This window comes from Mobula birostris, chromosome 3, assembly GCF_030028105.1.
Source record: "Mobula birostris isolate sMobBir1 chromosome 3, sMobBir1.hap1, whole genome shotgun sequence".
NCBI lineage: Eukaryota > Metazoa > Chordata > Chondrichthyes > Myliobatiformes > Myliobatidae > Mobula > Mobula birostris.
This window is the reverse complement of record NC_092372.1, coordinates 194,728,523-194,750,214: the sequence shown is the minus strand read 5'-3', so window position 1 is coordinate 194,750,214 and position 21,692 is coordinate 194,728,523. Positions and strand designations below refer to the sequence as shown.

The 21,692-nt window shown below is 40.2% G+C and overlaps 1 protein-coding gene across 5 annotated transcripts in view; it reads left to right on the top strand.

Annotated features, from left to right (window-relative positions):
* The window catches only part of arhgap12b (Rho GTPase activating protein 12b), a 210,241-nt gene that overhangs the window by 21,798 nt on the left and 166,751 nt on the right, over positions 1 to 21,692 (top strand). For all 5 annotated transcript variants that reach the window (XM_072253968.1, XM_072253969.1, XM_072253967.1 and 2 more), the window contains exon 2: positions 1,953 to 2,729. In XM_072253968.1, the coding sequence (XP_072110069.1) occupies positions 2,010 to 2,729 (720 nt within the window). In that variant the 5' untranslated portion in view covers positions 1,953 to 2,009. The remainder of the gene's footprint in view (positions 1 to 1,952; positions 2,730 to 21,692) is intronic.

Sequence of the window (21,692 nt, the reverse complement as noted above, 5' to 3'; positions counted from 1 at the left end):
GAAACAATTTTCATGGATTTGTATCCACCCACTTTCACTGAAAGTGTGGTGTGTACTTGCTGACATTGCAGCTGATTTCAAATTGGTGATGCATAGTAACTCTGACGTGGTATGTAGTTCCTTATGTGGCATTGGAGGTCTTAGAGGAGAGAATGTGCCTTTACATTGCTGTGGTGCTTGACTTCCTATCTTGTGTGTAGGCCATAGAGTACCTTACTAGGGGTTTCAATGATTAAATACCCCTTTTTCTTCCTAATGTGTAAGACTTATAGGTTGAGTGGCAGAGCAATTTGGGAGAAGTCTACAGAGAATTTACACTGGAAGTCAAATCACAGACCATTTGGTTGCTGTTAGAAAGTACTTGCTGCAAAAGATATCATGCATTCTTGTTCGTAAGTCTGGTTAGGCCACACTTGGAGTATTGTGTCCAGTTCTGGTCGCCTCACTATAGGAAGGATGTGGAAACATTGGAAAGGGTACAGATGAGATTTACCAGGATGCTGTCTGGTTTGGAGAGCATGATTTATGATCAGAGATTAAGGGAGCTAGGACTTTGCTCTTTGGAGAGAAGGAGGATGAGAGGAGACATGATAGAGGTGTACAAGATAATAAGAGGAATAGGTAATGGATAGCCAGTGCCTCTTCCCCAGGGCACCACTGCTCAATACAAGGGGACATGGCTTTAAGGTAAGGGGTGGGAAGTTCAAGGGGGATATTAGAGGAAGGTTTTTTTACTCAGAGAGTGGTTGGTGTGTAGAATGCACTGCCTGAGTCAGTGGTGGAGGCAGATACACTAGTGAAATTTAAGAGACTACTAGACAGGTATATGGAGGAATTTAAGGTTGGGGAGGGGTTATATGGGAGACAGGGTTTAAGGGTCGGCACAACAAGTGCTTGAAAAATATTTAAATAACAACAATCTTATGGTTATTGTTACTGCAATTGGAGTTAAATGTGAGCAATACCAGTCTGTCAGCTCAAGATCCAATTGTGGCCTGGAGGTTAGTTTCCAACAAAAATGGAAAGTTAATCTTGTATTTTAAATCTAAAAAAGTTACGAATACTTTATAAGTGAAATTGAAAATTAATTATGTTCGTGGCATAAACAGTATTTCTGGTGAATTATAAAAAATCAGATTTGACTACTCATTACAAGGTGTAAAACTGCTTCATTTTCAGAAGAGTATTTTTGATTTTTTTTAAATTCTGAGATTACTTGTTAAGAATATCTTACTAGTACAGGATCTGAAAATCGAGCTTTTAGAAATATGTTACTTTTTTAAGAGTATGTTTCAAGGAACTATAGCATTTAGTTCTCATCTGTTTACCATTAAGATTTTATTGATCTTCTATTTCTGAATAAAGATGACAGCTAGTATCATCTAACTTTTTATATATAATGTTGCTTTATCAAGTTTATTCCTTTTTTTGTTTCCTTAATCTGTCTCAGTAATGTTTTGGGCTTTGTATTATCATTGCTTGAGGATTACATTGCAAATATTTTGAAGTAAAAATAGTTGAAGCTTTCAGTAGTTCAGAATTGATTTAATTCTGGAAGAAAATCAAGTGCTAGAAGGGCATAGCTAGTCAAGCAGCATCTGCGGTAAGAGAAAGCAGTTAATGTTTTGATTAATGACCATCACCGTTACCTAAAATGTTAATTGTTTTCTCTTTACACAGATACTGCTTGCCTAAGTTCTTCCAGCATCACTGATCAGATTCCAGCCACTGTTTTACCTTTTCTATTTTGATCTAATTTTGACTGGGACAGAAACTAAAGTGCTATTCTATTCATTTTTTAAAATTGTTAATACACTGCTAAAGCTTACTAGTGATTTTAGATTTGTAATAACATTAATAATATCAGAATGCTATGTTGACCAGTATATTAAAGAAGAGCAAGAAAGTAAATTTGTAATTAATATTTACTATTTTTTTTCTTCCATCTTCAGTGAACAATTGGAATCGCATCATGTGGATTACTGCCAGTTTCATTAAGCATTTTTGAAATGGCTGAGAAAGATCGAAAACCAGATGTACCTGTTGTTCCAGGGCAGGTGTATATTGAGGTGGAGTATGATTATGAGTATGAGGCAAAAGATAGAATAATTTCAATAAAGGAAGGTGAAAGGTATATCTTATTAAAGAAGACAAATAATGATTGGTGGCAGGTTAAGAAGGATGATAGTTCAAAGCCTTTTTATCTTCCAGCACAATATGTTAAAGAACTACCTCGTAAGGCATTAATGCCACCAGTGAAACGTGTACCCAGTTCTGTTAAAGCCAAATCTGCTAGTTTAGGTGCAGATGCCAAACTACAGCAGGTGTCAAATGAAAATGTCTCCAAATCACCAGATTATATGAGTGCTTTCAAGTCCTCTATGGGGCAATTACAAATTAAGGCGTCATCAGAGAACCAGCCGACTAATCTGAACACCAGCCAAATACAAAACGAGGATCATGTTCAAGGGATGGTCCATTTACATTCTGGAATCCAAAATAGTGTCAAAGCTGGAAGCCAGAGTCATGGACATGGTGAAGGTGAAACGCAGTATTCACGAATTACAGATCCAAACCGAATCCTGGTGCATTCACAGGATCTCGATGCAATGGAGGGAGATAAACTAGTTCATGAACATTCATCGGAATGGACGCCAGAGAGTTCAGAAAAGCATCAAGACTCTGAATCTGGAGACGAATGCAGTAGTAGCTCCACAGAGCAGCTACAGGTAGGGAGAATTCGATACTGTTAAGTAGATGATTTTATGGTAATTTTTATTTTTCTTTAAACGAGGAGAAATGCTTTGCCACAGCATTTTTAATTGAATCTTGAACACTTTTTATGGATTTTTGTTATTTTCTTTTTTGTACTTTTTATTGAATTTCATCTTCAAACAAACATTTCCATGATGTATTTCAGATACTGTACATGTATCATATAATCATATTTATCACAAATCTCCACATAATGTTTATCTGAGGTATACACTTATAGAAAGGAGAAGAAAGAAAGAACAATTGAAAGAAGAAAACTATGTACAGAGTAAGGAGTGATTTTTTTTAACAACAATTCATTGACTTGTGAGAATAAAATCAGGCCTATGAGGTGTTATGTAGTTAAACCATTTTTCCAGCATGAATAAAATTGTTCCAACTTATGATTAACAGGTGCTGTTATCTTTTCCATTTTGTAAATGTCCACTGTAATTTCCATCCATACATTTAAAGTTGGGCTCGCCTATGATAACCATTTCTTGGTAAGGGTCTTTTTACCAGCCACCAGCAGTATATTCATTAAATATTTATCTCTTTTCAACCATTCTTGAGGTATATACCCAAAGTATATGGTCTTACTCTCTAAGGGTATTTCACATTTAAAGATGTCTTGTAGGGCATTATGTATCCCACTCCAATAGTCTTTGATAACGGGGCATTCCCAGAAAATATGAAACTGGTTTGCATTTTGATTTCCACAATTTCTACAGCAAGCAGGGGGGTTACTATCATAATGGGATTTCTGAGAGGGTGTAATAAAATATATTCGCAAGTTTTCCCACGTGAACTCCCTCCATTTCTGTGAACTGGTACGCTTCCATTGATACCTCTATATTGTCCAGTCTTCCTCATATTATTATCCCTCCTTCCTTCTCCCATTTTGTTTTAATGTATGAAGTCGAATGTGTTTTAAGATTTGACAAACTCTTATAAACGCTTGAAATTATTCTACTACCCGTTGTCTGAATTATATGCTTTCCTAAATAGCTCCAACAGACATGTACTTGCCTTGGTTACATTTTTAACCGTCCTATTAACATACTGTCGCATCTGTAAATACCGGTAAAAGTCTTGTTTTTCTAATAAGTGTTTCTCTTTGAGCATTTCAAAACTGAACGGTGTTCCTTCTTTTATTATATTGCAAATAGCTGTTATTCCTTCAGCTGTCCAGTCCTTAAATCTAGCATCCAGTTTATTCGGCGTAAAATCCGAGTCATATGCACACCATTTAAGAATTGCAATGTCTCTCTAGTTTATATTCTTTTATAATAGTTTTCCATATTTTAAGAGTCTATTTCAACCACGGGTTGTCAATATTATTTATGTAACTTTGTAGGTTGTTATCAGCCAAAATTGCCTGTATGGGGATGGAAAGTATCCTCTCCTCAGTGTTTTTCCATTGAGCGTCATATGATGGGTTGCACCAGCATATCACAGCTCTCAACTGTGCTGCAAAATAATGATCTCTAAGAGAAGGTAGGCCCCATCCCCCCTTTTCCTTGGCTAATTGCAAAGTTTTGAGACGAACCCTAGGCCTTTTACCTTGCCATATGTATCTCGATAGCATCTTGTTCCATTCGTTGAATTGATTTTGGTTAATCTCTATTGGTAGGGTTTGAAGGAGATATAGTAGTCTGGGCAGTATATTCATTTTAATAGATTCAATCCTTGAACTGAGACCAAGAAAAAGAATTAAGTTTCATCTTGTTATATGTTCCTTAATTTTTTTTATATATAGGCTGATAATTGAATGCTGATAATTTTGCCAAATCTTTTGGCATAATGATGCCCAAATATTTGACGGATTCTGTTTGCCATGCCCAAGGATATCTACTTTCAATCTCTCTTGGTGGGTTATAGTTATATGAAAGTAGTTGGGTTTTATCTATGTTGATCTTGTATCCTGATAATTGGCCACATTGGTCAAAGGATTGCATCAATTTAGGTAAAGAGTATGTTGGTTGCCCTAGACAGATCAAAGTGTCATCTGCGTAACAGGCCAGTTTATGCTCTCTCCCTTTAATAGTAATTCCCCTGATATCTTCATTTTGTCTGATGTATTGAGCTAATGGTTCCAGATAAAATGCGAAGAGTAGCGGAGACCATGCAGAACCCTGTCTCGTGCCCCTTCCTAGGGTAAAACTATTAGATAAATATCCATTGATTTTAATCTTGGCAGTAGGATTGTCGTATAGTGCCTGTATAGTTTTAATAATTGTGTCATGTAGACCAAATCTATGTAAAACTCCGTAAAGAAAATTCCAATTAACCGAATCAAATGCCTTTTCTGTGTCCACGCTTATCACTATTGCTTCAATTTCATTTTTTAATGTGATCCATAATGTGAAGTGTCCTTCGTATATTGTCTTGTGTTTGGCGTTGTTGTATAAAACCTGTCTGATCATTATGTATCAATGTGGGTAGAAACTCTTCTAATTGTTTGGCCATGATGGAGGTTAATATTCTATAATCCACATTAAGAACAGATGTTGGTCTAAATGACCCACACTCCATTTTATCCTTGCCTTCTTTCGGTATAGCTGAGATTATTGCCTCCTTCCAGCTGGGTGGCATTTGTGCCTGTCTTAGGACCCAGTTCAGTGTGGGGAGTAAAATAAGAATTAACTCACTTCTAAACTCTCTATACACTCTGCCGTATATCCATCTGATCCTGGTGACTTGCTTAATTTAAGCCTACTAATTGCAGTTTTTAGTTCAGCTTCAGTTATGTCAGCAGTCATTGTTCTATTTTGTTCTTTGCTTAAAGTGGGTAACTCTAAAGAATTCAGGAAGGTGTCAATTTGGGTTATGCTTCCTCCTGGAACTTGAAAATATAGAGTTTGTAAAACATTTCAAAAGCTTCTTGAATTTCAGTTAGCTTATTTTTTATCACTTTTGTTCTTGGATCCCTTATTCTATGAATTGTATTTTCTGCTATCATTTTTTTCAATTTCCACGCCAGTATTTTCATAGATTTAGATCCACTTTCATAGTGTCTCTGTTTCAGAAACATTAAATTTTTTCTAATTTCTTGTGTAGCCAAACTATTAATTTCATTCCTAATTATTTAAATTTCCTCTAGTGTATCCTCTGCCAAACTCAATTTGTGTTTTTTTTCTAGTTCCTTCAGCTTATTTTGTAATGCCTCTGATATTTTATTCCTTATTTTTTCTTATATGAAGATATCGCTATAATTTTCCCTCTTAAGACAGCCTTCAGAGTATCCCACGGAATGGGAGGTGAAACCTCTGCATTATCATTGAATTCCAAGTAAAGACCAATTTCTTTTTTAATTTATTTCTTAAAATAGGGGTCATTGAGTAGACTCCAATTTAGTTTCCAAATAGTATTCTTTGGTTGTAGGTCAAAATCAACCGATAAATATATAGGTTCATGGTCTCTTACATCTATTGTCCCAATTCCACAGGTGATTATTTTGTCTATCTTTTCCAAATGTCATAAAATAGTCTATTGTTGTATATACGGAATGGGGTGCAGAATAATGAGTGTAATCCCTTCTGTCGGGGAAAAGGTCCCTCCATATATCAATAAGACCAACATCCTCGAAGAGTGTTAACTTTCTTATGTAAAGACTTTGTTTCATAAGTTTTTCTATTGGAAGAGTCTAACTTTGGTTATAATTGTAAATTTAAGTCTCCCCCACATATCAAGAGACCTTCTGTTTCTGTATTATTAAAATAAAAATTATTAAAGTATTAGTAATTTTCTGGAAGAAACTAATATCACTTCCTGGGGGTGCATATATATTCAATAAAGTAACTGGATTTCCATCCACATTTCCCCCTTACCAGAATATATCTGCCCTCCTTATCTCCCATTTCAAAATTTAGCTTGCTTGGGATGAGAATAGCAACTCCTCTTCTATATCCTGATTTATATGAGGAGAAAAACAAATTAATTTCTCTTCAATTTTCCATGCTCATTATCACTTAAGTGAGTTTCTTGTAAATATACTACATGGGCTTGTTCTTTTTTCATTTTTGATAGAATTTTACTGCGCTGACTGGATTCAACAGCCCACTGACATTAAAAGAAATGAATTTTACTTTGTCCTTAGCCATTTATATGTATTTATCTGTTAGTATATCATTGAAATTTGCAGAATATAACTTAATCGATCTACTCCCTGAACAAATAAGAGCCAAGAAATGCGAATAATTAAGAAAAAAGGTAACAAAGGTGTGATTCCAAGGCTGGGGTCTCTAGATGACCCTGGGTTGGGCTAGAAGGAATGTCTAGCCGTGGGGGATAGCCCCTCCTACCTGTGAGTTGAGGCCCCCATTGCAGTACCTATAAAAGTAAGTAAAAGAAACTATGTCCATTACACAGAAATGATTTCCCTATGTATTCCTCCCATGTATATATTGTCATTTAGGTGGGGGGGAAAGGAATGAATAAATTAATTTAAAAAAATTGAGTAATATAAAATCCACATTATAATACGTATTTCTCGAGATAGGTATATCACCGTCTATTTTTGCTTCTGTTTAGTTTATCAGCACTTTTAAAGTTAGCCAAACCTTATGGCTCTTCTGGAGGAGGTGAGGGCTGCCCTCGGAGAACTCACAGTCTCTTTCTCATATCCTTCTCTCGTCCTGTTCCCGTCCCCTGCTTTCTAGGTTCTCTTACTATTTCCCAAGCAGATCGGGATAACTGCTCAGCCAGACTTTCCCTTGGTTTGCCCATGCTAATGGGCAGTCCTCTGTTCTTCATGTCTGTGGTCGCCTCCTCCACCGTCTGATATAATCGTATCCCTTCTTGGTAAAATACCCTCAGTTTAGCAGGGTACAGAGTTTGGAATTTAATCTTTTCTTGCTTTAATATTTGTTTCACTTCGGGATATTCCTTCCATTTCTGTAGGACCGCCAGGGTGTTGGGGGGGGGGGGGGAGGTAATCATGATCGAAGTATATTAACTTCCCGTTCCAAAACACCTCTTCTTACCCCGTGGCCCTTGGTAGAATCTCCACCTTGCTCTTGAATCGAAGGAATCTAAGTACTATTGAGCGTGGTTTACTTCCTCTGTCTCCGGAGGGCCGCGGGACGAGCGAACGATGTGTCCTCTCAATTTCAATCTCCATAGTTGGGGGAATCTCCAGCACTTCCCACAGCAGCTTTTCTACAAAGTCTATCATCAACAATCCCTCTGCTCCTTCGGGAACATTGTAAACCCTGATGTTTTTCCATCGCGATCTTCCCTCCTGGTCAAGCAATTTACTCTCCTGTTGATTTAATATTTTTATCGTCTTACTTAGTATCTGTTCCATGTTTTGCATGTGATCTTCCATCTTCTCAATTTGAGTCTCTGCAACCGCAATTTTCTGATTGATGTTGGCGAGCTCTGACTTGATATCATTGAGTTTCTGTTTTATATCTTTTTGGACTTCCCTTATCACATCCAAAATCCTTATCATATTTGCAGCTTCACCTGCACGAGGCCCAGCGTCAGTTTTGCCACCACGCGCACATGTAGGAGAGCCGCGTGTTGTACCTCTGTCTTCCATAGGCTCTGCAGTGATGCTTTTTTAATCCCCATTTTCCCCCCATTCTTGCCCCCCTTATCAATTCAGATATTTTCGAAAGATCTTATATTTGATGGATTAACGGGGCAAAATATGCGTTTTTCCAGAGGAGCTACTGATTTAAGCTGCCATTCTGAATGATGATGTCACCGAAACCCTCTTTGTTATTTTCTGTTGTGATAATTGTGAACGCCCAAACAGCAACGATACATTTTTCTTTTGTTTAAACAACTTTACTTTCAATATCTCCCTTCAATACCTGATGGCTGGCACCTTTACATCCCATAATTCCTCTCCCTCCGCACGCGCATAACAGGGAGAGTGTGCATGCGTACTAAATATTTATATAGTCCAGATGAACGGAACTCAACAATCTCCCATCCTTGTGTAACAAAAAATTTAATTTGAAAAAGATTTAAAAACAATTCAAATGTCCATTAGGATATGGGAATTAGTTCTAACCCTTGAATTTAATATAATTTTTAAGGTACCAAATGCCTTCACTAAGTACCTTTAACAGCACAAGAATTGGAGCTCCCTTTGCGAGACGGTCAGCTAGTTGTTCCTTCGTAGCTGATCATGACGTGATAAATTTTCTGTGCTTGGACGAGTTCTTTGATGCTGCTCATCTCTAGACAAAGCCTCTTTTCTGTAACTGACTTGGTGGATTTGATGACATCAACCAAAGAGCAGTTGTCTGTGACACAACTTGTATGTAGACTGTCCTTTGGGTCACCATGGAAAACCTCAGAACAGAGTATGGCTTGAAATACAGCATTGTCAATACCTTCAGACATTATGAGAGTTTCTCCTGCCAATGTACTCTGTACAACGCTTCGGATCCATTTTGATTGCCAATAGAGAGGTGAAAATCTTCCCTCTTCCATCAGTGTAATCAAGTGTCCCCCTTGAGTTCCTCCATCAGGAAGATTTCCAAGTGAGGCATCACTGAGGACAATGAGCCTCACTGAGCTAGCTTTTCCAAGCGGTTGAAACTTCAAGACTACTCTTTCAGATTGAATTCTGCACACTATCTTGTTTTCCTCAAATAAAGTTTGTACTGTGCATTTTTTGTGCTGGATGCCAAACTGCAGGCCTCAAACATGATGTCGGTTCTGCTCTGCCCTGCCTTCCATAGAATCTGACCTGCCTTTGACCTAAGTTGTTCAGCTTCAGCTTCACTGAGGAGTGCATCCTATTGTGTGGCATGTGAGGATTCCATGTGGATTGAGTGAAGATTCCTGATGTAGCTTTCTTGATGCAGCTGTACTATTCTGTCAACAGCAAGGCTGGTTATCCCTATATAGCAGAATTTGTCATGTTCCTTCCATCCAACCTGAAAGGCTGACTTTAACTGAGGAATAACTGTTGTGGCAAAGTTTTGTGAGCCTCCCCATATGCAGTCATTTACATGACAGGCAAATATTCCAATCACACAATGTCCTGAATCTTTCTAGTAAAAAAAAACAGCTGGATCCACTTGTGACATCTTTCCACCTGTTTTTAACATTATTTCCTCAATCTTTTATACCAAAGTATGATGCATCTGTTAGACAATATACACACTTCTTGAGCTTCCAGTGTTCCTCCGCTTCTGGCTTCAGGAGGGGGTTTAATGTAAATGTCACGTGACAGCTCCAATCCTGTAAGAATGCGGATTTTACGTCCATGCAATGGGGTTGCCAATGCTTTTGACATATCACTGAGAGAAGTAGTCGGAGAGACTCTGATGCACATGTTTGTGAGTCTTTTTGGAGTTCTTTTATGTTCAGTTCCTCAAGACCTTTAGCCTCCAGGCATGCTTTTGGTGTAATTCCTGTCTAGGTTTCTTTCAGGGTGCACAGTGAAGTGCTTTTCATTTTTTGTCATTTTCCACAGAGTTCTGATGGTGTTCAGTTTATGCTTTGCGTAGTCTGGAATGATGCTCTTTGACATATGTACCTCCATGTCCCATGAATACCACAGACCCGACCAATGACATCTCCAGGACCTTCCCATTCTGCGCAGTCTGCTCTTTTGTAATACACTTTGTCCCCTGTGTCATACTTGTCATTTGTAGGACAGACCTGTGCCCTCAGTTCGAATTCTCTCTGAACCCTCTGCTTCAGTGAAAGCCTTCCTTGATGCGTTCAATGCTGAAATATGTTTCCCAACCCACTCACTCCTTGTAGTGCCCTCCAGAGCAGGTGGTCTGTCAAACAGAACAGAGGGAAGGTTTGGATTCTGGCCGAAGACCAATTGATACGGGCTGTAACCATGTACATTGTGCCTGGTATTCTTTGCCATAAGGGCTCAGTCCAGGGCTGTGTTCCAGTCACAGCCATTGCTTTTCTTTACGTCAGCATTATTTCAGTAAGTGTTTGATTGTGTCGCTCCTGAAGTCTATTACTCCAAGGATGATATGCAGTTGTTGTCTTTGTTTCAGTGTTAAAGTTCCCTGCTATATCTCTGAATTCATCATTATTAAATTCCCAGAATTATCACTGAATACTTTACAAGGTGGGCCATGCACATTTATTCAGGAATGGATGAAGTTTTTTTTACTATCTCTGAGGGTCACTTTTTATTTATGATGCTATTAGCTCTGAAATGTGTGAACTCATCAATGATGTGGCGATACATACTACTTGCTCCAATTCAAGTAGGTCAACGGCTACTATTTCATCGTATTCAGATGCTAGTGGCAGACTAACTGCAGGCTTGGGGTTTCCAATCTTTTGATGCATCTCATAGCTGTCAATTATCTGCTTTTAGTGGACAAATAATTGGCATCTTTGTTTTCTGAACTCTTGAGCAGTTTCTGAAGTCGATCAATTAAAGAGTATCCAAACTGCTTGTGAAGTTTGAGCAACACTTTGCATTTCTCATCGATACTGCTACTACTACTACGTCGACTCAGTCCGAGGGGGCCGGCGTCGGGCACGATGACTTTTCCCTCTTTCCACTTTTCCCTCTCCCACTTTTCCCTCTCCCTCATCAGTGTGTTCAGTTCATCTACATTAGCCGCGCCGCTGTCTTCTAGGAGCGTGTTGACCATAGTCTTGGGAGGGCGCCCAGGGTTCATCCTCCCGTGCTTGGGCTCCCATATGATGACTAGGGTGGCAGGTAGCTCGGGGTGGTGTAGACAGTGCCCCGCTAGTTGCAGTCTTCTCACCTCGATTTTAGTAGAGAGCATCAGTAGGTTGTTATAGAGCTCAACGTTCGTCATGTGTTGTTGCCAACTCTCCATCGATGGTCATGTTTAGTGTGACAGTTAGTAATTCATTTTCACATTGGTTCGCAGTAATAGCTTTATCTGGAATGTTTGCATTCTGATGTCCAGATCTGGTGAGCTCAAGAGACACTGGCTGTTGAAACATCATTGCTTGGTCATTCTTCACATCCAGTATTACTGCTGTTTTCTTTAGGGAAGATTTTCTCAAGAGTAATGGAATGTTCACTGGTACCACCTCCATTTCAATGTAACATTTCGTCTACCTTATTTTTGCAGGAATTTTCACTCTTCTGGTGGAGTGTACAATCTTTCCATCTCCAAATTTGAATGCTTTATTACAAGGTGTATCTGTGTTCACCAGTTTCTGCACTTGATTCTGGTTTCGTTCACTTACATAGCTTTCAAGCCATTTTTGTCCACACACTGTGCGTGTGCGTGCTGTATCAATAACAGCAGATCCTAGAGATTCTGTCATCAAAATCTCTGTCTCCTCTGCATTAGTAAGTGATTCCTTCACAAATAATGTGACATGGCACTCTTGTACATCTTCAGATTTGTTATTTTCTTCAGTTAGCCTAACTTGTTTGGTTCTGTGAGGGCAGTTTCTTGCCCAGTGGGTAAATACTTTGATGTACCGCATATTTCGATCTCCTGCTGTACTTACTGGTTTTGTGCCAGATTGTGGTACCCGTGTCTGGTTCCTCTGGGATCTAAGCTTGTGATTATGCAGTTTCCTGACTTGGACTAATTCTGACAGTTGACTTTGTGGCCTTTTCTCCAAAAATTCTCTTCAGTGATATTTTCATAGATGCAAATACAAATTCTGTGCATGCAGTTAACACTAGCTGTCTGTCCTTTATGTCCAGACATTCAATATCCAACAGTTTAAAAGCTAATACAGCATCAGGAAGATCCATTTGTACACTTACGCATGTAAGTGTACTTTTGTTCCAAATCAATACTATAATCAGCCATATTTTTAGAATTATCTCTATAAATTTTGTCAAAGTCTTCCTTCAAAAAACAGTCAAGCGTATTTATTAGTGTATTCATACTGTCATCTTGTTCAAGTTGTCCACCAAAATTCCCATTGCTGTCTCTCACTCTTCCCGAAAGCGACAGTGCAACAGCCAAGGCTTGCTTTGTCTCCTCCAGTTCCGTAACATGAGTCCATATTCCAATTTCATTTTTCCAGCTTTTGTAAGGCTTACTCTCTTCAAATGCTGGCAGGAACCTATAATTGGAAACCATTCTCTGCTGCCACTGTTAACGCCAAAACAGCAAGGACACATTTTTCTTTTGTTTAAACAACTTTACTTTCAATTAAACTGTTCAATACCTGAGGGCCACCCCCTTTATATACCATAATTCCAATTCCTTCATATGCACACCTGCGTAACAGGGAGAGTGTGCATGCGTACCAAATACATAGTCCAAATGAATAAAACGCAATAATTCTTTTGTTCCTATGATTGATTAAAAAGAGACTATCAGGAATTTTGAAATATTATTTTTGCCATGTGCGAGTGTTTGATCTGATGCATTGTTTACATACCATAGTAGCCCTAACCAAATCAACTTTAGAAACTACTTTATAGAGTATTCTAATATTGCTACATCGTCAATGAACTCTAAGAGTGCATCCGTTTGTGTGTTGATTTATTTTAAATTGTGAAAATTAGAAATTCAAAGGCAATACATTTTAACTACAAATTATAATGTAGAATTTGTAGTCTTAATTTTATTTTGTAAATTACTTTAATTTTTTTGTTGAATATAATCCTGTAATCTGATATTTGCTCATGTTGTTGTTGTTGTTGTTCGTCCTTCGTAGTCGAAGATGACCATGGCTTCAAAATCAAATGGGAGATTGGTGGCTGTGGGTCCGGACGTGACTGATGAGGCCAATCTGGGCCCTGAAGGCTCGCCCACATGTGGGACACAAGTGGGTGGGTGCTGTTGTGGCAGTGGATGCTGCTCGGGCCTTGCGCACAGCACGCTTACGTTGCACCTCAGTGATGCACCTGACTTCAGCTGCACGGGCTCCTGTGGTGATCTTGCTGCGCGAAGCTGGACGGTCGAGGGCAAGCGTCTCCCATGTGTTGATGTCGACACCCAGGCCTTTGAGGGACGCTTTGAGGCAGTCTTTATAACGTTTCTTCTGCCCCCCAACTGAGCGCTTGCCCTGACACAGTTCTCCGTACAGCAGCTGTCTGGCATTCTGACCACATGTCCAGCCCACCTGGCTTGGGCTTTCAGCAGGAGGATGTAGACGCTGCAGAGCCCAGCTCGATCCAGGATTTCCGTGTCAGGGACTTTGTCCTGCCACCTGATGTGGAAGAGTCTGCGGAGACAGCTCAGGTGAAAGTGGTTGAGCTGTTTAGCGTGTCTGCTGTAGACAGTCCAGGTCTCGCTGGCGTAAAGGAGAGTGGTAAGGACCACTGCACAGTAGACCTTCAGCTTGGTGGTAAGGCTGAGTCCTCTCCACTCCCAGACGTTCTCACGGAGTCTCCCAAAGGCGGCGCTGGCTTTGGCAATCCTGTTGTTGACATCAGCGTCTATGTTCACTGCGCGAGAGAGTATGCTGCCCAGGTAGGTGAAGTTGTCGACTGCCTGGAGGTTCTGGCCCTTCACCGTGATGCGCGGCTCCTGGTATGGCTTTCCTGGGGCAGGCTGGTAGATAACTTCGGTCTTTTTGGTGCTGATAATGAGACCGAAGTTGTCGCAGGCTTGTGAGAAGCAGTCCATTTCACGCTGCATCTCCTGCTCTGTGCTGGCGTTGAGTGCGCAGTCATCAGCAAACAAGAAGTCTCTGATGACAGTCTCTTGCACCTTTGTAACTGTCTGCAGGCGCCTAAGGTTGAACAACCTGCCGTCAGTCTTGTACCTGACGTGGATTCCTTCTTCGTAGTTGTGGAAGGCATCTGTCAGCACGGCAGAGAATACCATACTGAACAGAGTCGGGGCAAGAACGCAGCCTTGTTTGATGCCATTTGTCACTGGGAAGGCCTTGGACTCGTCGCCGTCATCCAGAACTTTAACCATCATACCGTTGTGGAACTGCCGGACGATTGTGATGAACTTGCTGGGGCAGCCAAACTTCTCCATGATCTTCCACAAGCCTTCTCTGCTGACCGTATCGAAAGCCTTGGTTAGATCGACGAAGGTCACGAAGAGGTCGCTGTGTTGCTCCTGGCATTTTTCCTGGAGTTGGCGCGCAGCAAAAATCATGTCCGCGGTCCCACGTTCAGCACGGAAGCTGCACTGGCTTTCTGGGAGCAGACCTTGCTCAAGATGTTGGAGAAGGCGGTTGAGCAGGACGCGGGCCAGAATCTTCCCCGCAATGGACAAGAGGGAGATGCCTCGGTGGTTGTCGTAAGACTGGGGGTTGCCTTTCCTCTTGTAAATGCTCATTTGCTCATAGTGTGGATCTGTTTACGACCTGGAAGTTTAGCTTCATTACCTTAAAATTTAAACTAAGGCATCGGATGAGGTATGAACACATATTGAAATTAGTTTCCATTTTCAGGTTTTGGAGCTGACGCTGCAGTATCTAGAATACTGAAATAAAATTGGCTAGATAGGGTTATGTGCAGGTTGTTGTTTTGCAGTGAACCCCCTTCCCCACCCTCTTGGCTTCACTTAACACCTATCTTGTCCTCTTTCCCCTCCCCCCCCCCCCTTTTATTCTGGCACCTTCTCCCTTCCTTTGGTCCTGGTGAAGGGTCTTGGCCCGAAATGTTCACTATATTCATTTCCATATATGCTGCATGACCTGCTGAGTTCCTAAATGTCAAGTTCCGTTTTTGTTTGTGTAGTATTCTATATAAATGTCAAAATTGTTTTCTGCGTTTGTTTGCAGTGGCTAAGCTAAATTTTGCTTTTTATTGAATTGTGGTTTACCATTATAACCATACTCTGATTGCTTCATTTCTCTGTGAAAAGTGTTTTCCTTGTATTGTGTTGCAAAGTGGCACCTGGAAATAATATACACAGACTTGCCACTAGCTTAATCACTGTAATTTGAGGGATTTAGTCATATAAAATATGGTAACACAAGCAGTTCGCAGATGTTGGAAATCCTGGGCAACATACACAAAATGCTGGAGGAACTCAACAAGTCAGGCAGCATCTGTGGAGGGGAATAAACAGATGATATTTTGTACTGAGACCCATCATCAGGATTGGAAATGGAGGACAGAAGCCAGAGGCGGAGGGGAAGGAGTTTAAACTGGCAGGTGATAGGTTAGACCAGGTGATGGGAAAGGTGGGATAGAGGATGAAGTAAGAGTTGGGAGGGGATGGGTGGAAGAAGAGCTGAAGGAGGAATCTGCTGAATTCCTCCACCATTTTGTGTATTGCTCTGGATTTCCAGCATCTGCTGGATTTCTGTGTTTGATATGCTACTGCGCTGCATTGTCCCTTCAAGATGTACCTACTCTGAAGAAGTTTAAATCTTCTCCATGAGTTCTGTGAGACCCTCTCTCACTACTTGCCCTCTCTGCTGCTCTTTGACTCTTTGCCCAGCTTCTTACTTCAACCTCTTCTTCCCCCCCCCCCCTTCACCTTATTCTGGCATCTTCCCCCTTCCTTTCCGGTCCTGATGAAGAGTCTCTGCTTGAATGTTGACTGTTTATTCCTTTCCATGGATGCTGTATGACCTGCTGAGTTTCTCCAGCATTTTATGTGTGATCAGGAGTTCCTAAACGCCAATGTTGATGCTGCCTGACTTGCTTCACAACAGCAGTTATGAAGATTCCTGCTGCACCTGTTGGCCCTGTGATCTCTGTCTCAGAAGGTGATATTAGACTGTATTTAAAGAGAGTGAACCCTCGCAAGGCAGAAGGTCCCAATGGAGACCTGGTAAGGCTCTGAAAACCTGTGCCAACCAACTAGTGGGAGTATTCAAGGACATTTTCAGCCTCTCTCTGCTATGGGCAGAAGTTCCCACTTGTTTCAAAAAGGCAACAATTGTACCAGTACCTAAAAGAATAATGTGGGCTGCCTTAATGACTATCGCCTGGTAACACTCACATTGACAGTGATGAAATGCTTTGAGAGGTTGGTCATGACTAGATTGAACTCCTGCCTCCGCAAGGACCTGGATACATTACTATTTGCCTATCGCCACAATGGGTCAACAGCAGACGCAATCTCAGTGGCTCTCCGCATGGCTTTAGACCACCTGGACAATGCAAACACCTATGCTAGGATGCTGTTCATCAACTATAGCTCAGCATTTAATACCGTCATTCCCACAATCCTGATTGAGAAGTTGTAGAACCTGGATCTCTACAGCCCTCTGCAATTGGATTCTCGACTTCCTAACCAGAAGACCACAGTCTGTGTGGATTGGTGATAACATATCCTCCTCGCTGACGATCAACACTGGCGCACCTCGGGTGTATGCTTAGCCCGTTGCTCTACTCTCTATATACACATGACTGTGTTGCTAGGCATAGTTCAAACACCATCTATAAATTCACTGACGATACAACCATTGTTGGTGGAATTTCAGGTGATGATGAGAGGACATATAGGACTGAGATATGCCAACTAGTGGAGTGGTGCCACAGCAACAACCCATGCCAATCCTCATAGAGGGATCAGAAGTGGAGAGAGTGAGCAGCTTCAGGTTCCTGGGTGTCAAGATCTCTGAGGATCTAACTTAGTCCCAACATATCGATGTAGTTATAAAGAAGGCAAGACAGCAGCTATACTTAATTAGGAGTTTGAAGAGATTTGGCATATCAACAAATACACTCAAAATCTTCTATAGTTGTACCGTGGAGAGCATTCTGACAGGCTGCATCACTGTCTGGTTTGGAGAGGCTACTGCACAGGACCAAAAGAAGCTGCAGAAGGTTGTAAATCTAGTCAGCTCCATCTTGGGCACTAACCTACAAAGTACCCAGGACACCTTTCAGGGAGCAGCGTCTCAGAAAGGCAGCATCCATTAGGAAGGACCTCAAGCACCCAGGGCATGCCCTTTTCTCACTGTTACCATCAGATAGGAGGTACAGAAGCCTGAAGCCACACATTCAGCGATTCAGGAACAGCTTCTTCCCTTCTGCCATCTGATTCCTAAATGGACATTGAAGCTCTGAACACTACCTCACTTTTTTAACATACAGTATTTCTGTTTTTGCACATTTTTAAAATCTATTCAATATACATTATTGATTTATTATTATATTTTATTTTATTTATTGTTTTTTTCACTGCTAGACTGTATTACATTGAACTACTGCTAAATTAACAAATTTCACATCACATGCGGTGATAATAACCCTGATTCTGATTGCTGTGTTTCTCCAGCATTCTGTGTGTTATATAAAATACAGTAATAGGCAAATGGAACACTCTTAGAAGTTTCTTTCTTAATTAGACCCCTTGTAGCTAAAATTAACTTTTTTCCTTTAAATTAATACTTAAATTATTCTCATGAAAATTAAAATGGCCTTTCTAGACAATGACCTACATTTTATAGGCTGGTTGCATTTGCTTTTGATGTTCATTACAGTTGCTTTTGATATTCATTACATTTAGACTTGGCAAAGACTTTTCAATGGCTCTTCACCTTGTATTTTGGGAATCATTAAGTTTGTTAACTTCGAGCTGCCTATCCCCTGCCAACAATCATCAGAAATCTTTGCAGATGGACCAAGCAAACTTGTAATTGTAACTGTCTCAAACTGGAAAATGTAAATGAGACAAACTAAGTCAATGCTAAACAGAACATGCTAATCTGTAAACATATATAATTTAACAGCACATTCTGAGAAGCTGCAATATTATGTATGAGTTTACACTGTTACATAGTTCTTTGTAAGGTTCCAAAAATAAATATTCATTTACAACAAAGTTAATACTGTCCTTGGTGCTTCCGTCTGTTGTATCTGGAAAGGTTAACCTTTCTTAATGTCAGAAATAATCTGCTCATTCCCCTGATGTACCTTCTGTTGTTGAAGTGATGCTGGGAAACATAACTTCAACTGGTTTAACTATTTAGAGTCAGAGTTACTGTATATAGTTCAGATGCAGTCCTTTTTGCCCAACAGTTCCTGTTGACCAAAGTTCAAAGTAAATTTATCATCAAAGTACATGTAGTTGCAAGAAAAAGTTTGTGAGCCCTTTGCAATTACCGGGTTTTCTACATTAATTACTCAAAATGTGGTCTGATCTTCATCGAAGTCTCAATAATAGACAAACACAATCTGCCTAAACTAATAACACACAAAAATTGTACTTTTCGTGTCAGTATCGAACACATTATTTAATCATAGTCTAAGCTGGAAAAAGTATGTGAACCTTTGCATTTAATAATTAGTAGAACTTCCTTTAGCAGCAGTGACCTCCTCCAAACACTTCTTTTAGTTGCTGATCAGACTTGCGCAACAGTAAGGAGGAATTTTTAGACTATTCCTCCATACAAAAGTGTTTCAGTTCATCAATATTTTTGAGATACCTTGCATGAACAGCCCTCTTCAGGTCATGCCACAGCATTTCAATTGGGTTAAGTTCTGGACTCTGACTTGGCCATCCTAAAGCATGAATTTTCTTTTTAATCCATTATGTTATTGATTTACAATTGTGTTTTGGATCATTGTCTTGTTGCATCATCCAGCTTTTATTAAGCTTCTGGTGATGGACTGCTACCCTGACGTTCCCCTGTAAAATGTCATGATACAATTTTTGAATTCATTGTTCCCTCAGCAATTACAAGCTGTCCAGGCCCTGAGGCAGCAAAGCAACCCCAAGACAAAATGCTCCTTCCACCATGCTTCACAGTTGGGATGATGTTTTGGTGTTATTGTGCAATGCCCCTTTTCCTCCAAACATAGCGGTGTGCATTTCTGCCAAAAAGTTCAACTTCTATTTCATCTGTCCACCGAAACGTTATGGAACATGCAAGTGGTCTTTTGCAAACTTGGGATGTGCAGGGGTTTGGAGAACAGTGGTTTCCTCCATGGTGTCCTTCCCATGAACACCATTCTTGTTCAGTGTTTTTCTTATAGTGGACACATGAATAGAGACTTTAGTAAGTTCCAGAGATTTCTGCAGGTCTTTTGCTGTTATTGGGATCTTTTTCACCTCCTTTGGCATTACATGTTGTGCTGTTGGTGTTATCTTTGCAGGACACCCACTCCGAGGGAGAGTAGCAACAGTACTGAATTTTCTCTATTTGTAGGCATTTTCTCTTACTGTGGACCAATGAATACTCAAGTCTTTAGAAATGCTATTTTAGCCTTTTCTAGCTTGTGCATCTCTACAATTCTTCTTCTAAGGTCCTCTGAAAATTGTTTTGATCGAGGCATGGTGCACATAAACAGATTTTTCTTGAGAAGAGCAGGCTCTGTCAGTAACCTGACTTTTTTATAGGGCAAGGCATCTCAACAACCCACACCTCCAATTGCATTTCATTGATTGGAACCCTGACTCCAAATAGCTTTTGTAGAAAGCATTATCTCAGAGTTTGACATTTTTTTTTAACCTAGACTGTGATTGCTTAAATGGTGTTCTTAACATTGAAGTAGTACAATTGTTTGTGTTATTAGTTTAGGCAGATTGTGTTTCTGACTGAGCTGAAGATCAGACCATAAGATATAGGAGCAGAATTAGGTCATTCAGCCCATCAAGCCTGCTCCACTATTTCATCATGGCTGATCCAATTTTTCTCTCAGCAGCAATCTTCTGCCTTCTGTGTGTATCCCTTCACGCCCCGACCAATGAAGAATCTATCAACCTCTGCCTTAAATATACTTAAGGACTTGGCCTCCACCGCTGTCCGTGGCAAAGAATTACACAGATTCACCACACTCTGGCTAAAGAAATTCCTCCTCATCTGTTCTAAAAGGATGCTCCTCTATTTTGAGGCTGTGTCCTCTGATCTTAGACACTCCCACCATAGGAAGCATTCTCTTCATCCTCCTCCCACCATAGGAAGCACCCACTCTATCAAGGCCTTTCACCTTTTGATAGGTTTCAGTGAGGTCACCATCATTCTTCTGAATTCTGATGAATACAGGCCCAGAGCCATCAAATGCTCTTCATATGACAGGCCTTTCAATCCTGGAATCATTTTCATGAACCTCCTTTGAACTCGCTTCAGTTTCAGCACATCCTTTCTAAGATAAGGGGTCCAAAGCTGCTCACATTACTCCAAGTGGGGCCTCAACAATGCTTTATATAAAGTCTCAACATTACATCCTTGCTTATCTACCTTCACACCTTTCGGTTTGCCATGAATCTTCTCTCTAGTTATGGTGACTTCACACATTCCATGACCCCTGACACCTGGAACTTCCACCATACTGCTAGTATCTTCCGTAGTGAATACTAACACAAAATAGTTATTCAGTTTGTCCACCATTTCATTGTCCCCATCACTACTTCTCCAGCTTTGTTTTTCAATGGTCCGATATCCACTTCCCACTAATTATTGCTGTTTATGTCCTCTCTTTGGCTTTTATGTTGGATTTGAATTCTCTTGTTAGCCATGGATGTGTCATCTTTCCTTTAGAATACTACTTCCTCTTTGGGATGTATATATTTTGTGCCTTCCAAATTGCTTCCAGCTGCTCTGCCATCATCCCTGCCAGTGTCCTTTTCTAACCAATACTGGCCAACTCCTCTCTCATACCTCTGTAATTCCCTTTACTCCACTGTAATAGTGATATATCTGACCTTAGCTTTCCTTCTCATATTTAAGTGTAAATTTGATCATATTATGATCACTTTCCTCGAAGGGTTCTTTTATCTTCAGCTTTCGAATCAATTCTAGCTCATTGCACAATACCCAATCCAGAATAGCTGATCTAGTGGGCTCAACCACAAGCTGCTCCAAAAAGCCATCTCATTGGCCTTGTAGAATTCCCCCTCCTGGAAACCAGCACCAACCTGATTTTCTCAATTTGCCAAATTGATCTGGTTCCCTTGGGGCTCTTAGCATTCCGTTTCCCCGTTAGTCTTTATCAAAGGCCTTACTGAAGTCCATGTGGACTAGAGAAACTGAACTACCCTCATCGTCAATGATATTGTCTTGAAAAATTCAACAAAATTAGCCCAATCTACCTATGATTTATTTGGAGTTGAGACTTGGGGAAAATACACCATTTGTTTTAGGTGTAATTGGATAGATAGTTTTCCCTCTGTGAATGC